Source organism: Corvus moneduloides, chromosome 2 (genome assembly GCF_009650955.1).
Source record: "Corvus moneduloides isolate bCorMon1 chromosome 2, bCorMon1.pri, whole genome shotgun sequence".
NCBI lineage: Eukaryota > Metazoa > Chordata > Aves > Passeriformes > Corvidae > Corvus > Corvus moneduloides.
The window spans coordinates 48,143,301-48,157,640 of NC_045477.1; the positions used below are offsets into that span (position 1 = coordinate 48,143,301).

General features: G+C 47.5%; 2 protein-coding genes and 1 non-coding gene across 4 annotated transcripts; all 3 read left to right on the plus strand.

The window, feature by feature from the left end:
- The first annotated feature begins 78 nt into the window (after positions 1-78).
- On the plus strand, positions 79-4,891 carry RPL21 (ribosomal protein L21). Of its 2 annotated transcripts, none has more exons than XM_032099485.1 (6): positions 79-167; positions 1,556-1,634; positions 2,191-2,252; positions 3,267-3,379; positions 4,027-4,177; positions 4,753-4,891. In XM_032099485.1, the coding sequence occupies exons 2-6, from the start codon at positions 1,568-1,570 to the stop codon at positions 4,840-4,842; spliced, it is 483 nt and encodes a 160-aa protein (XP_031955376.1). In that variant the 5' UTR covers positions 79-167; positions 1,556-1,567; the 3' UTR covers positions 4,843-4,891. The 2 variants fall into 2 exon arrangements, with proteins under 2 accessions (XP_031955376.1, XP_031955377.1); XM_032099486.1 differs by lacking the exon at positions 79-167 and adding an exon at positions 187-205.
- On the plus strand, positions 3,439-3,571 carry LOC116440493. The gene has a single exon (XR_004238646.1). It is a non-coding gene; the product is annotated as a small nucleolar RNA SNORA27 (small nucleolar RNA).
- Positions 4,892-10,265: 5,374 nt separating the features above from the next.
- Positions 10,266-12,372, plus strand: RASL11A (RAS like family 11 member A). Its single transcript, XM_032099484.1, has 4 exons — positions 10,266-10,456; positions 10,539-10,595; positions 10,668-10,747; positions 10,947-12,372. Exons 1-4 carry the CDS (start codon positions 10,336-10,338, stop codon positions 11,397-11,399), a joined length of 711 nt encoding a protein of 236 aa, XP_031955375.1. The 5' UTR covers positions 10,266-10,335; the 3' UTR covers positions 11,400-12,372.
- The last annotated feature ends 1,968 nt before the right edge of the window (positions 12,373-14,340 follow it).

Sequence of the window (14,340 nt, forward strand, 5' to 3'; positions counted from 1 at the left end):
GTCGCTGCCCCTCACGACATTCCCTTCCCGTGGGCGGGCGCGCGCGCCGCCGCAGCACTTCCCGTCAGGCGCGGCGCGGGCAGCCCCGCCAAGGCCCCGCTGTTAAGGGCGGGCGCGGCGCCGCCCCCTTCCTTTGGAGCCGGGCCGCCATTTTGTGCGCACGCACGGTGAGCGCCCGCGGCCCTCTGCCGCTCCGGGGGACGCGGTGGGAACACGGGGGGACGGGGATACAGAGGGGGGACGCGGCCGGAGGGGTCGTGCTTCCGGCAGGGGGCGGGCGGGGGGCCGCCGGCTCCGATGGGAGCACCACGGCCTTCCTAGGCCGGGGAGTGAGGGAGCGAGGAGGCCGCGCGTTGCGGGTGGCCGGGCCGGGCGGATTGCGGGAGGCTGGGCAGGAGGGAGGTTGCTAGGGGAGGGAGCGAGGAAGGGGCCGCTGGGGCCCGCGGAGGGTGCAGGTGCGGAGCAGCAGCAGGGCTGCAGCACGTGGCAGCGGGCCCGGACACGCCGCGGCCGCCGGCGGGATGTCGGGGCTGGGAGGGCGGCAGGGGTGGCTGCTCGGGGCAGACACCCCCGGAATGGCTCCGTAGGCTTGCGGAGCGTCTGGGCGTTGTGTCAGACGTAATAGTAGCCGGTAAATGTGGTGGTGGAGATCCTGCCTTATGGATGTCTTATAAGGAGAAGCTGAGGGAATGGGGCAGAGGTGTCATCGGGGTACACTTCACAGCGCCACAGTCAACAGAATGTATCCTGGTGCCTGGAAAGAGCACGTGGAAGGAGCATGAAACAACGAGCTGAAGTTAGAAGGAGAAGCTCAGACTGGATATAAAGGGAATAATGTTAATGGGAACAGCCAGGCCTCCAGACACGCTGCCTGGGGAGGATGTGCAATAGGGTCTGGAGGGACAGCCATACAAGGAGCAGCTGAGGTCCCTTGGCAGGCCTCATCGCTACAGCTTCTGCATGAGTGAAGGTGGAGGGGCAGGCACTGATCTTTGTGATGACCGGTAACAAGACCCGAGGAGGTGGCATGAGGATGTGTCAGGGGAGGTTTAGGTCGAATAATAGGAAAAGGTTCTTCACCCTTTGTGAAGAGTGTGGTTGAGCACTGAAATGGGCTCCCCAGGGAAGTGGTCACAGCACCAGCCTGACAGAGCTCAAGAATCTTCTGAACAATGCTCTCAGGTACATGCTGTGACTCTTCAGGTGTTCTGCACAGGGACAAGAGTTGGTCTTGGTGATCCTTGTGGGTCCCTTCCAATGCTGAATGGTGTTTGATCCTCAAAGGGTTTCAAGACCTGGATGGACAAAGCTCTTGAGTAGCCTGGTTTGATCTCATAGTAGACCTTGGTTTAAGCAGGAGTTAAGTGAGTGCCTTGCTGGCATCCATTCTAAGCACCGATTTCTTCGGGTGCCTAAGTGAATACCATTGGTTGAATTGAAGCAGTGCCATTCTGAATAGGCTTAAAGACTCCATTAATCTGAAATACCTGAAAATCCCATCAACTTTGTGGTGAGTGAACTAGTAGTTCTGAATAGTTTGCCTTCATTTTTACAGTAATCAGCCAAAATGACGAACACAAAGGGAAAGAGGAGGGGGACACGTTACATGTTCTCGAGGCCATTCCGCAAGCATGGTGAGTATCCCTTACAGTACCAACACTGCATCCAGTTACTGACCTGATGGGCCTCTGCAGTCCCTGAGGATGGACTGCGAAACAAAGGCTTGTGCCAAAGGATTTCTGACAACTTGGGCTAGAAACTGGGGCCGTACGCAGACGTACGCTGAACTCTTACAGCAAATGCATTGGTATTCTAATTGCTTGACAGTAGTCACAGGGCTAATTCTGTCAGTGCTTGAAAATTAATTTAAAAGTGATGAAACTATTTCAGCAGTTACTTAAAACATAGAGGGTTTTTTCCTCTGATCAATAAGCAGTTCCATTTGTATTGATATATTAAACAAGTCTCTTCAACTTCGGCATTAGGAACACAAATTAATTTTTCTTTAGCTGAGTATTTTAAAAATTTGAAGTGTGTGAAGTGTGTAATTACTGCTTTAAAAAAACATGGTTTGATTTTTGAGGTATTCAGGAAAATTCTATCAAATGCATGATCTGTATCCCCCATCCTTTTTTATGTATGTGCAAAATTCTGGGCTTCCTAAGTATCCAAATTTGTATCTCTTAACAGGAGTTGTCCCTCTGGCTACCTATATGCGGATCTACAAGAAGGGTGACATAGTTGATATCAAGGTACTTTTTGCAGTGCTGTGTAACTAAAAGCTAAAGCAGTGTGGTCCTGTGCAGTCTCCAGTTCCTTGGGGTGGACTTTTTTGTTAACTGGGTCACGTGTATCAACACAAGCTCGCTTTCGGAGCAATATTGGAACGACAGTGCTTCCGGACCAGTGGCAGCACTTCAGTGTCATATGCTGGTGTATGTGGGGTTTTGTAGATGAATATCATTTGGCTGTGCTTTTTTATGGTGTGTTCAGCTGAAAAACAGGAGTGAAATATGCCATAGCTAATGTTTGAGTTGGCTACTGGCACTACTTTCATAGGAACTTCAGCTGTCGTTTCAGTAGATGTTCTGTTTTGCTCGACTTGAGCTTTCTCTTCAGATGAGCCATGATTTATGGTGGGGCAGTTCATAGTTATGTGATTGCAAAGCTATGTTAAAACTAGAAATTGAGAAATAAATCTAAGGATCCATCATGTATATAAATATGGGGGGGGGGTTGAAGTAACATTTCCTGTCGCTTGGTATTTTTTAGAACTTTTAAAGTTAACTGTACTTTCATAACTGAGTTGTAATGAATGTGAAAGCCTTTCACCTAGGATTCCTACATTGTTGAATCCTTTGGTTTAATTTGTAACGCCACGTTCTTGTAACAGTCACACAGAAGGTGGTGTACAATTTGCTTGTTTGTTGTTTGACTCCTGGAGAATGTACTGCTCAGAATTGACAATTCCTGACGCACTGGAGCTTGATGATGAATGTCTCTTGTGATTGCTTGCTCTTTCTGTAAGCAAAGTGATCAGTCATTTCACCGACACTGAAAGCAACCAGAACTGATGTAGCAAAATTTGGTAGTTTTCAGATGCAAAGTGCATGGTTATAAATTCCAGCTTAAAATGGAAATATTTTAAAATTAATCTCAAATATTTTGAAATGTATACTTCAAATTACTTCTGAAAGAAAAATTCTTGATGCTACCTTCCCCCCCCCCCCCCTTTCTTTTTTTCCCCTTCTTTTGCTTCTTAACAGGGTATGGGTACTGTTCAAAAAGGCATGCCCCACAAGTGTTACCATGGCAAGACTGGAAGGGTATATAATGTTACTCAGCATGCTGTGGGCATTATTGTTAACAAGCAGGTTAAGTAAGTAATGAAATTCCATGTATTGAAACTTGGTATTTGAGAAAGTTGACCTGTAATTGCACCCTCCTTTCACTTTGCCAGTTGGACAGTTATTGTCTTTATTGGTCATTCAAGGTGGGTAAAGTGTATTTCCTTTTTATAACCCAAGCAAATGATGCTCATTTGACTTGGATCCTGTCAGAGGAAACAGTTTTTGTTTTTCTTACCAGCACCTAAAGTCCCATTACCTAGCAGGGGTTTTCAGCCAGTGTGCTGGTACTGAAGCCCTTTATAAATACTAGTCTGTAGCTGTATCCAGCTGGTTTTTGTACAGACAAGCTGTTTTTTTTTGTTCCAGGAGCTGGACTGCTGTGCATTGGTAATAAAATGACTTGTTTGTATGCTAAGAGGCTAAAATTATGTATTCTCCACAATTTTAATTTGAAAGTGTCAGCTCATGGTTATATATTATATTGTTATACATTAATAACCTTTTGGTTATGTGTAACTTACATCTGATGTGCGTCTGCAGCTGTGTGTTGAGGTATTGGCCTTTAAAGAAAAATTACCTGTAATTGAGCTTCTGGAGTTACTTTTGTAAGGGCTGTAGGTCTTGCTTTAAAGTGACCTTTTTCAAGTGTGGATTAAAAACTGACTCCCTGTTTTAGGGGAAAGATTCTGGCCAAGAGAATCAATGTGCGTATAGAGCATATTAAACATTCCAAGAGCAGAGACAGCTTTCTGCAGCGTGTGAAGGAAAATGAAAGGAAGAAAAAGGAAGCAAAAGAAAAAGGCATTTGGGTTCAACTCAAACGTCAGGTAATGTTTCTATTGGGGTCACAGTCCTTCTTCAGGAGATTACTTAATTCTTGGAGTAGCAGCTGCATGCAGTGCATCAGCGTCCGGGCTGTCTGGGATGTTTGGTGCCTGAGCTCTGTGCTGGGTGAAAATTGTAGCTGTGAGCAAAGGGTTGGGTGCTTCCTGTTCTGTTGCTAATCTGCAGCAGCTCTGGATGGTTTTATGGTCAGTAGAGTCTTTGTTTTAATTGAATTTTAAGTTGCAACAGGTTCTGTTGTAACCCTTGAAATAAAGAATAACCAGACTTCACAGAAGATACAGTGGCTAGTGCTTCTGTAACTGCAGGATACATCACTCCATGTTCATTGGGTTGGTCAGCTGCAGAGAGTAAAGCATAAGTTTTTTAATTCAGCAGCACATTTTCTAGCAGATCATTTTCTTACTGCTACTTCTTGAATCAAATTTATGAGATTAGGAATGGTAAAATTGCTGTAGTGTTTATACAGTAAGGTGCTAAATGGTTGACAGTGTTGTTTTCTGAAAGGTTTTTGAGCTGTAGTGCCATGAGTTTTTGTTTTTTATTTTTCTGTTTACAGCCTGCTCCACCAAGAGAAGCACACTTTGTGAGAACTAATGGCAAGGATCCAGAGCTGCTGGAGCCAATTCCCTATGAATTCATGGCGTAATGCACGTTTAAAAAAAAATAAATTAAAGATCTGGTTTTGGACAAGTGTATGTGATTGTGGCTGATTCATTTAGTTGGGTTTGGGGTTTTTTTTGTTTGAACAGATGCTTTAGAAACCTTTTATTGAAGTTTATTTATTTAGCTTGCATTTACCATGATGCTTAGTCATTTAAATCATCTGCAGCTTTTGCTGACGAGTTTAGTCATATACATAGATTATAAATGCTAGAAACACTGAAATTTGCTAGTGCTTAGTAATGATCATGAGGTAATATGAGGGGACATGGAATATTTCACCAGCAAACTAAGAACTTGTACCAAGAACTGTCCAGTGTCACTTAAAGGCTTTTTTTTTTTTTTTTTTTTTTTTTTTGTAGGAAAAGAGATAATGGCCTTCAGATTTCATTGATACAAGGTTTTGGCTAAGGGGCCTCATGACTACCAAGGAATTGTTGAAACCATTTTTGAAAACAACCTCTCTAGAGAATGGCCTGTGGGCAGATTTTGGTGTTCCACCATTGTAACCTGCAGAACAATGTTTAACATCCCCATGCCAATAAGCATTCTTACAAAAGTAGTTTAGAAACAAGGTTTTAATTCCAAAACTGCCAGCCTTTGTATTTTGATTTTTAACTTTTTAATTGGCTGGCATAGCTAAACACTTGGATTTTACATGTTTGTTGCATGCCTGTTGAATGTTGTAATGAATTCCTCTCATCCCAGATTTACTGATCTCTCACAAAAGCCCAGTGCTACCTGTGCAGTTTCTTACATGGAAGAAGATCTTCAGCTGAGTGTTTACTAACCAGTGCTGGTTTAGTGAGCTTTGTTTGGGACAGCGTGAAGCTTGCTAGAGACCGCTGAAGGTAACCTCCTTGGTTAGCCTTGAAAATGCACAGTCTCAAGATTGTGTTGTAGTTACAGGTAAATAGTACTTTACCTTGAAGTATCATGTCAGGCATTGCTCAGCTACCTTCAGTAAGTGATGTAAAAGTAACGTCTCCATGTAGAGAGAATACTAGAGAAGCAAGTGACTTCAAGCTCTTTGTAGGTGTTGACTGTTGAAAATTACTGAGCAGTGAATTGCAGCATTTAAAGTGTGGGAGTAAGAAACAGGGAGATGATGAAGTTTGCTTTTTACCTAACTCAATCGTGGGTGTTTCCACTCCCATGGAATTAATATAGGTTTCGGACCTTGAATTCAGTCTGGCTTGGGCTGGAATTTAAGGGTTAGGTGGGCTTTAGGTGCTAGAGTTTCAAAGGTCCAGTGAGCAGATTGCTATGTTTGAGGTTTTCCAAGCTTCCATCTCAGAAGATGCAGCAGGCTGTATAGATGGAATGACTTTGGAAGTGACTTGAAGGAGCTTGCCCCTTAGCAGACTGATCCATGAGAGTAGTGCTGTATTTTGACACCAGAGGTGTTGGACATGGCGTGCAGCACTGTATCCTGAAGCCCTCACTGTTGCACCTTATGCACTTGGCTTTTACGGTCAAGCGGCTTTTCTTGGAGCAGCAAGATTTGTGTACTTTATCAACCTCTTTGGCTTGTCAGTTTCCACAGCCATTTAAAATTGGCATTTGCCTCCCAAGATAAGCATCATTTTCCACTAGGCTTTTTAGGAATTAAGTGGGAGGCTATTGGATACAAACTTCGGTGGTGACATGTTAAATTTGCTTCTCATGCATGTGTGTCTAAGCTATTTTGGTTCTGTGTTTGGTTTGTACGCATTTGTCAAAATCACGGTGGATTAGCTGTATCAGCATGATGAAATGATTAACATCCTAAGTGGGGCATAGTTCTAAACTTTTGAACTTATTTTCAACAATTTGGAATAATAAGACTGGACAGCATTACAGTGGTCTTGTTTAAGAACTCTGCTCCCTGAGGCACTGCATTGCAACACTTTCCAATTTAGTAAAAGTGTTTTTAAGGTTACTATGCCAACGGCGGTTCGTCATAAATGCATATTTGGAAGCCCTGCGTGGGCTGGGAAGAGAGGGAGGAAGTGCTTTCCTTGGTCAGAGTTCCCAGAAACAACTGAAAATGAAGCTGGGTTTGTACAGGAGGAGAATAACCTTTTTTTGTTTGTTTTTAGTGTTTGGAAACAGGACAGATAAACTAAGGTGCAACCTGTCTGTTTGTTGCACTCAGTGCTGTGGGGTTTTCATGATCACCTGAGGTTTGCAGAAGCACAGCCCAGACACTTAACAGGTCTCAGCACCTGCTGCTGAAGTTTGCTTCCTGTGTGTTTGGCTGCCCTGTTTTTGCACAATCCTGACGAAAGAGGGAGATCTGTGAATTGGGAAAAGCTGAAGAGCTGCCTGTTAGGACATCTCAGTCCTGAGCTGAAACGTGAAGCATGTTCCTTACAGGGTTTGGAGTCACAAGTTTTGATTTGCCCTGGAAGGGGTTTGACACACTAAACCCATAAGCTGTAACCAGTTCTCTGCAGTCCTGTTCTGAGGCTCCTTTACTGTCACAAACCTTTACTGCTGGTTCCCTGCCAAAAGCCCTGGCGAAATCTGTTGTCTCCTAGAGAAGCAGCAAGGAAGCTGCCTTCTGAGCTGTTGCCTTCATCTTTTTTAGCATGTTGGCAACACTGGGATTTGAGATTTCCTGAGGACTGTGTAGGCAGGGAAGGTCAGTGAAAGGGCAGAAAGGACTGGGAAGGAGGAGGAGAAACTGTGTCAGTGCAGAGGCTGCAGGCTGAGGACCCCAGGAGGGAGCAGAGCAGGGAGCAGGGCATGCCCCTGAGTGGGGCAAGGGATTTTATAATCTTCCCATTGTATGTATTGGATGGAGTAAACAGTCTTGATGTTCTCTCTTTTTTCCTTCTCAGCACAATCCTGGACTCAGCATATTCGTGGCCCTCACGGTCAAAAAGATGGCTGGCATCCCAGGTGCTGTGCTGGAGTGTCAGCAGGGGCTGACATCCCGGGGGTGCCAAGAGCTGTGCACGCACCTGCCGGAGAGAGTGGCCTTCCCTGTGCCGGCACAGGCAGGACAGGCTCACCTTGTGCTTGAGGAGGCACTGTTTGTTCCTGTAGTTCAGACTGTGTTGTGAAAAAGACAGGGTTAAACTGGGCCCACCTGGGTAGGACCTCCTGACTGGGGTGTGGGTAATGTCTCCCACAGTGCAGGGGCACCCTGTTGCTGCAAATGGTCTCCTTGCACGGGAAGAAGGTGCCAGCTGTCCCTGCAATGGTGAGGGTGGTGGTATGAAAGACAGGTTATGAGTTTTTTGTGTCCATGCATCGGCTTCAGTGGATGCCCTGCTAAGGTCTGTGTAAGAATCAAGTTACAGCTGTGGGGATTTACATGGTCATAACCATCCTTGCTCAAGCATGGGGTAGGAACATTGCTCCCACCAGCAGCACCCATACAGCTTAAGAACCCAGAAAAATACAAAAAAAACCAAACTCCAGAGGCTCTCAGGATGTCCTCCCTGCCACCGTCACAGGAGTAGGACACCTGCTCTCTCCCTGAAAGTACTGCTGTTGAATGTTACTGCGGCTTGGAATAGGGAGATGTGTCAGGCAGCAGTATGGCATACCTGGCACTGAGCAGTGTTCCTATGGGAAAGTGGATAGTGATGGACCATAGGGATAGTGGCATAGGCCACCTGCAGACGGTGGGTGAAAAGGTAAAGCCTGGTGCTTCCAAATGGGGCCTGCAGAGCCAAGAAAGGCCCCTTGGAATAGCTTTGAAGCCCACACGTCCCAGGAGTGCTTAGTCTGCAGGATGGGGATGGCTAAGCTGAGCCTCAACTGCTTCAATTTACTGAGCTCTTCCTGTTGCATCTTGGGTAGGTGTTGGTGGAGACATAGTCCATCGCACCCTGAACATTAATTCGTTCACAGGGTGTCCCACATGGGCTTGGGCAACGTTATTTCTCTGCTTGACCATCCCCATTTGCCCTTTGGGGGTGCTCCCAGCAGTAGGCAAGGCAGCTTGAGTTCTACAGCTGCCCAGAAAGGGGCAGCTCCTCAAGGTTTGAGAAGGGTGGTTGGTTAATACTGCTTTAATAGCTCAGCACCTGGGAATCATCTGTCTGGAATGGACTTGTTTCAGCAGCATTTTTTCAGAGGCACACTGAATGTACTCTAATAGCTGTTCTGTAAAGGAATGTATAAAAATAGCTGCTGGTGGCACTGTGAGGCCAAAGACAAGTGATCCCCTGACAACAGGAGTAGATGACAATAGCAGGAACCTCTGGAAACCAAAAGCTTTTAGTGATACAAGAGAAATCTTGTTTCCCAAAAGAAAGAGCTTGCTGGCATGATGGGGAGTGAAGTAGAAACCTTAGAGGCAATACGTTTTGGCAGTCAGAAGGGGCCCTGGTGTTACCATAGGGGTTCTTAGGCACTGGAGTACCACAAATAATCAACAGTGCTTCTTCCACCATGCTTTTCTGCAGGTACTACTTTAACTGATGTTAATTAGTACTGTTGTAACTCAGCTGCCTGTGTGTGAGCATCCGGGGTCACCTGGGCTGCTTTTGGGGCATCAACCCCACATCCAGGGCACAGCAGCTCTCACAGTGGCTCCATCCTTCCATGCCATGAGATCAGTCCTTTCGTGTACCATCCACTATCCTCTTCCATGTTGTGTCCTGCTGGCATGTGCTGTCTCCCTGATAAAAATTAAAGCAGCCTCTGAACAGATTATTTATCTTTCAAGCACTTAGACACTTGCAAAGCAGTGCACAGCAGGAGCCACGGCAACAGTTTGTGGAGACTGAAACATTCACACAGCTGCTTGCAGGTCTGAGGCTCATTTAAGGGCAGCCTGTGGTGGAGCACTATTCTCTGAAACTTTACTATTTAAAAAACCCAAAAAGCCCAAGCAAGACCACTCAGGTTTCAGGTCTGGCTGTTGCTTGATCCACAAGCTGGATTTTCAACACTGGCTGTAAAGGGATGTGTTCAGGTGTGGGAAACAAAATAGTCTGAGGTAGAAGAATAAATAATTCCTTTCTTTCAAGACTGGACTTCCTCACTGCAGGGAGGGTGGTGCATTAAGCCAGAGCCCGTTGCAGTTGGGGCTGGTGTGGTTGTGCAGGTGCACATCTCAAGCCCAGGATGGCTTGTGCTGACATCTGCCCGCCTCCCTCGGGTGGGGGGATGCCCAGACATGGGCCGCAGGGTGCATGGCCTGCCCAGGCTATCCCCCAGCCCCCCGGTGCCTGCGCCCGCCGGGGCCACCCCACGCCCTGGGAGCGGGGAAGGTGGGAGAAAGGGGAAGGGGTGTAACCCGGGTGGGCAGCGAGGGGATGCGCCCGCGGGGCAAGTGCGGGGAGGGCTGCGGGGAACAGCCGGGGCTGGAGGGCCGCGGGGCGGTGCTGCCGGGGGGCGGTGCCGCGGGAGCGGAGCGGCCCCGCGGGCGGTGCTGCCGCCGGGACCTTTAAAAGCTGTCGAGGCCGCTCGCTCCGGGCGCTGCTGGCCGAGCCGAGCGGAGCCGTGCGAGCCCTTCGGCCGCCGAGCCGCCTCTCCCATGCGCCTGCCGAGCATGTCCCAGCCCTTCCTGCTGGCGCCCATCGCCGAGTGCCCTCCGGGGCCGCCCGGCGCCCAGGTCCGCCTGGCCGTGCTGGGCGCCCGCGGCGTCGGCAAGAGCGGTGAGTGCGGGGCTGCCCGTCCCCTTCCCCTGCCCGTCCGTCCGTCCGTCCGTCCCGCCTAACGCGGCGCTCTGTGTTTCAGCCGTGATCGTGCGGTTTCTGACCAAGCGCTTCATCGGTGACTACGAGCCCAACACAGGTGAGGAGGGGGGCGGCGGGGCCGGGCGCGGCGAGCCCCGCGTCCGGCGGCTCACGGCTCTCTGCTCCCCAGGCAACCTCTACTCCCGGCTGGTCCATCTGGACGGGGACCACGTTGCCGTACAGATCCAAGACACGCCGGGATGCATCCAGGTACGGACATACTTTGGATCAATTGGTTCTTCTCTGCCGCCCAGAGGCTCAGCTTTTGAGCCCAAATTTCCTGCATGCCCAGACCTAGTCTCCTAAGACAGAGCTTAGGCTTCCCTTTGAGCCTGTTTGATGGTGCTGTGATACAGCCTTTATACTTTCATGACCCAACGCAGAATCTGTGCTCTCTGTTGTACCTCAGGTGCAGGAAGACTGTGTGCAGGTGCTGGACTCCCTGTCCAGGTGTGTGAAGTGGGCAGAGGGCTTCCTGCTGGTCTACTCCATCACAGACTACAGCAGCTACCAGTCCATCCAGCCTCTCCACCAGCACATACGCAAGGTGCACCCCGATGCCAGGACTCCCATCATTATTGTGGGGAACAAAGCAGACCTCCTCCACGCCAGGCAAGTACAAGCAAAAGAGGGACTACAGCTGGCAAATGAACTGGGCAGCCTGTTCTTGGAAATCTCCACCAGTGAGGACTCCCAAGGCGTCTGTGATGTCTTCCAGTATCTTTGCAAGGAGGTCAGCAAACTACAGCATGCCGGCAGCACAGACAGGAGGCGGTCATCCATCATCCCTCGGCCCAAATCTCCCAACATGCAAGATCTAAAGAGACGTTTCAAACAGGCTTTATCTTCCAAAGTCAAGTAAACCTCCCAATGAGATCCTGTGTGACTCAATAGAATTTATTTTTGTAAACTAGTTAATAAAAATCTTTATTTTTATACTAATGCCAGCAGTGTAGAAGTAAGTATGTCAAAGCTCAAGATTTCCTTGCTGTTCTCTCATTTGACTGGTTGGGTTATTTTGGGGAAAAAAAAAAAAAAGCTGCATAGCAACTAAATAGAGGTAGCTGGAGAGGGGACTTTTGCCAGGAGGCTTTGATTCCATTTCTTTTTTGGGGGGCCTGGAATTTTCTGTATTAAGATACTCATGTGATTTTCTTTGGAGGCCTCTATTTCCTGTTTGTAAAATGGGAGTGTTAATGATGTAAATCACTACCTGCCTTTACACAATGCTTGGAAAGCCCTTGGCGGAAAACTTTATGGGAGACAAAAAAAGGCTCTATTAAACATGAAAATATAAAAGTGTCTGTAAGAATTCTGATTATAACAGGTCTGCTTTATTCCCTCAAAGCTGCTATTTTGCTTGCACCTGTAATAGCCTGAATGCTGATAGGCTGTAGGAATGAGCTCCAAATTCTGATGTGCTTTAGAGATCTGTTCTACAGAATCAATCATTTGAGCTCCAAGCATTTAACAAGAGGGTTGAGTTTCTCCTACAGATTGCTATGGAACAAAGTGCTGAGCAATCTGCAGCAGAGGAGTATGTGGGATGGCTGTTGCTTTCTCTGGAGATGTGTCATAAGAAGGCCTGAAGCTTAGGTTTCCTGGACAGAAAATAGCTACATTTAAAGGGAATCACACCTTTATCTTCCCCAGAGTAATTCTGTAGCTATTTGAAACAGGTCAGACTTTACTCTTACTTCACATAAACTCTAAACCATACTAGAATGGGTTTTATTAACTGTTTGCTGGTTGTCTGAGCATGGAATGTGGGGTTTGCCCTTCCAGTATGCCTCTGAATTGTGTATGTAAGAAATAAAACTGCTCCATGCTGAGTAGAAAGTGTGGAAGTGGATTAATGTGTCCTCACTGGGAAACTCGATGTCCTCATTCAAGCGCAACTCCAGTACGATTTTATTTTAAAAAATCTCATAGATTAAGTCCAAAGACCACCTTTTTCTTTCCTTGTGTCAGGAAAGGGAGGTAGGTGCTGTGCCTTGCAGTTAGTGGGCAGCCCCTGTTGTTTCTGACCCCTGTGACTTGAAGCTTCTTGGGCCACCTTCACTCTTTATCTGCAGATGACTCTTCCTGATGGTGATAATTGAGGGAAGGGTGACTGAGCACGTTAGAGATGATGCTCTGTGCAGAAGCACCCGAGGCCTGTGTGAGCACTGGGCAGGGGTCTGGGATGCCAGCAGTACTATTCCCCACGCAGGGCTCTGTGCACATCTTCAGTCCAGGCATGTCACCTGTATGTCTCTTCCCTGAAGGCCCTGTGCTGCCCTACCAAAGGGCACAGGAGAGCTGGTACCCAGACCTGCAGGAACAGACTGGAACTGGGGACTGCAAGCTGGGTCCAAAACTCTTGGAGTTAATTCATGTCAAAAGCATGGTGCCAGCCTGGACATACCAAAGGACTGTTTGAACATGTTAAGACAATATTTAACGCATGTCAAATATTTCTTCACTGTGAGAGTTGCTCTGCCAGGCCCAGGACTCTGGGCTTGAGGGGAGCAGGATGATGAGTACATAAATTAGGCATTTATCCTGTTTGTCTGAATTTTCCTTGGCTGGCACAGATCTACTCTTGCCCAGAAGTTTTCAACTCTGAGCTGACAGATAAAGCACAGGAAGAACCTGCTGGTTCCCAGCTCATTTTACGCCAGCATTTACTTCAGTCTTGAGTGAGCAAAGAGGGCAGGGAGGGCAAAGCATCTCTCAGGTACTAGCAGGGGAGATCCAAAGCCTTATTTCTCCTGGGAAATGGCCACTTATGCCCTCCCTACTGAATACTTACCATCCCCTTCTGTCTCTAAGAAGTCTCTAAGCCCTTCACACAGAGGGTAGGGTGGCTTCAGGAGGGTAAGTGGTGCATAGCCTGGCCTTTCTCCTTGATCAGAGAAAAATATGCATCTGCCTCTTTCCTCCCACCACCTCCGCTATGAAACAGAATCACAGCAATTTTCCCTGACAAGATGGATGAGTGGGTTTTCAGAAGCAGGGATGTGTGCGGCATCACACACTATTATGGCTGCTACTACATCAGCATCTCCCCCCTGTTGGACTATTTTGTCTACTTATCTCCAAGGTCTGAAATCATCCAGTAATGCTTTAAGACTTCATGAATTTTAAAATAGCAGCTGCCATCAACCTGTTCTGTGCACTTCAGCTCAGAAGCTGCACATGCCTAGACAGAGATAGGGATGTTTTCTTCAAAAAGCTTTCTCATGTTCCCTTTATTTTCTGTCCCACTCGAGCACATGGACCCAAGCTGCTTCCTCACTGTCTCTTGATGGGGACTTGGCTCTCAGCACAGGAAATGGTCAGTGTTGCAGGCTCATGCTCTATCCTGTGGTTTGTTTGTATGAAGGATCGTGGACAAGGCAGACTGTGAGCAAGGACTGTGTTCACACCATGGGCAAGAGCTGGGTTCAAGCTTCAGACAGGGAACAAAAATGATTGAGATATGGATGGATGGATGGATGGATGGATGGAAACAAATCTGCATCCCATGCCTGGATGTGCTGTAAAATGATTTTATTCCTGAGGGACTTCATTAGCTTTTGGTGAATGGAAGGTCTGAATAGATTCAGAATAAAGTCCTTTAGGCAAAGGTGACCTTTTGTGGCAGTTGCACTTGGCACATGACCACTGGTGATTCACACCAGTATGGCAGCAGGATCTCTTCAGTTTCTCCTGAAGTGAGGATCCAAAATCTGTTGTCCTTCTAGGAGCAGCATCGTTGAGGGTGATGCTGTTGCTGGGTCACTGCACACTACATGCAACACTCCAACCCTCAGAATGAC

Bases quoted from the DNA above. Each gene is read 5' to 3' on its own strand.
- RPL21 (XM_032099485.1), top strand. From the start codon at position 1,568: ATGACGAACACAAAGGGAAAGAGGAGGGGGACACGTTACATGTTCTCG. The intron at 2,253-3,266 runs GTACTTTTTGCA...GCTTCTTAACAG, and splicing joins GTGACATAGTTGATATCAAG to GGTATGGGTACTGTTCAAAA. The intron at 4,178-4,752 runs GTAATGTTTCTA...TTCTGTTTACAG, and splicing joins GGGTTCAACTCAAACGTCAG to CCTGCTCCACCAAGAGAAGC.
- RASL11A (XM_032099484.1), top strand. From the start codon at position 10,336: ATGCGCCTGCCGAGCATGTCCCAGCCCTTCCTGCTGGCGCCCATCGCC. The intron at 10,457-10,538 runs GTGAGTGCGGGG...TCTGTGTTTCAG, and splicing joins CCGCGGCGTCGGCAAGAGCG to CCGTGATCGTGCGGTTTCTG. The intron at 10,748-10,946 runs GTACGGACATAC...GTTGTACCTCAG, and splicing joins ACACGCCGGGATGCATCCAG to GTGCAGGAAGACTGTGTGCA.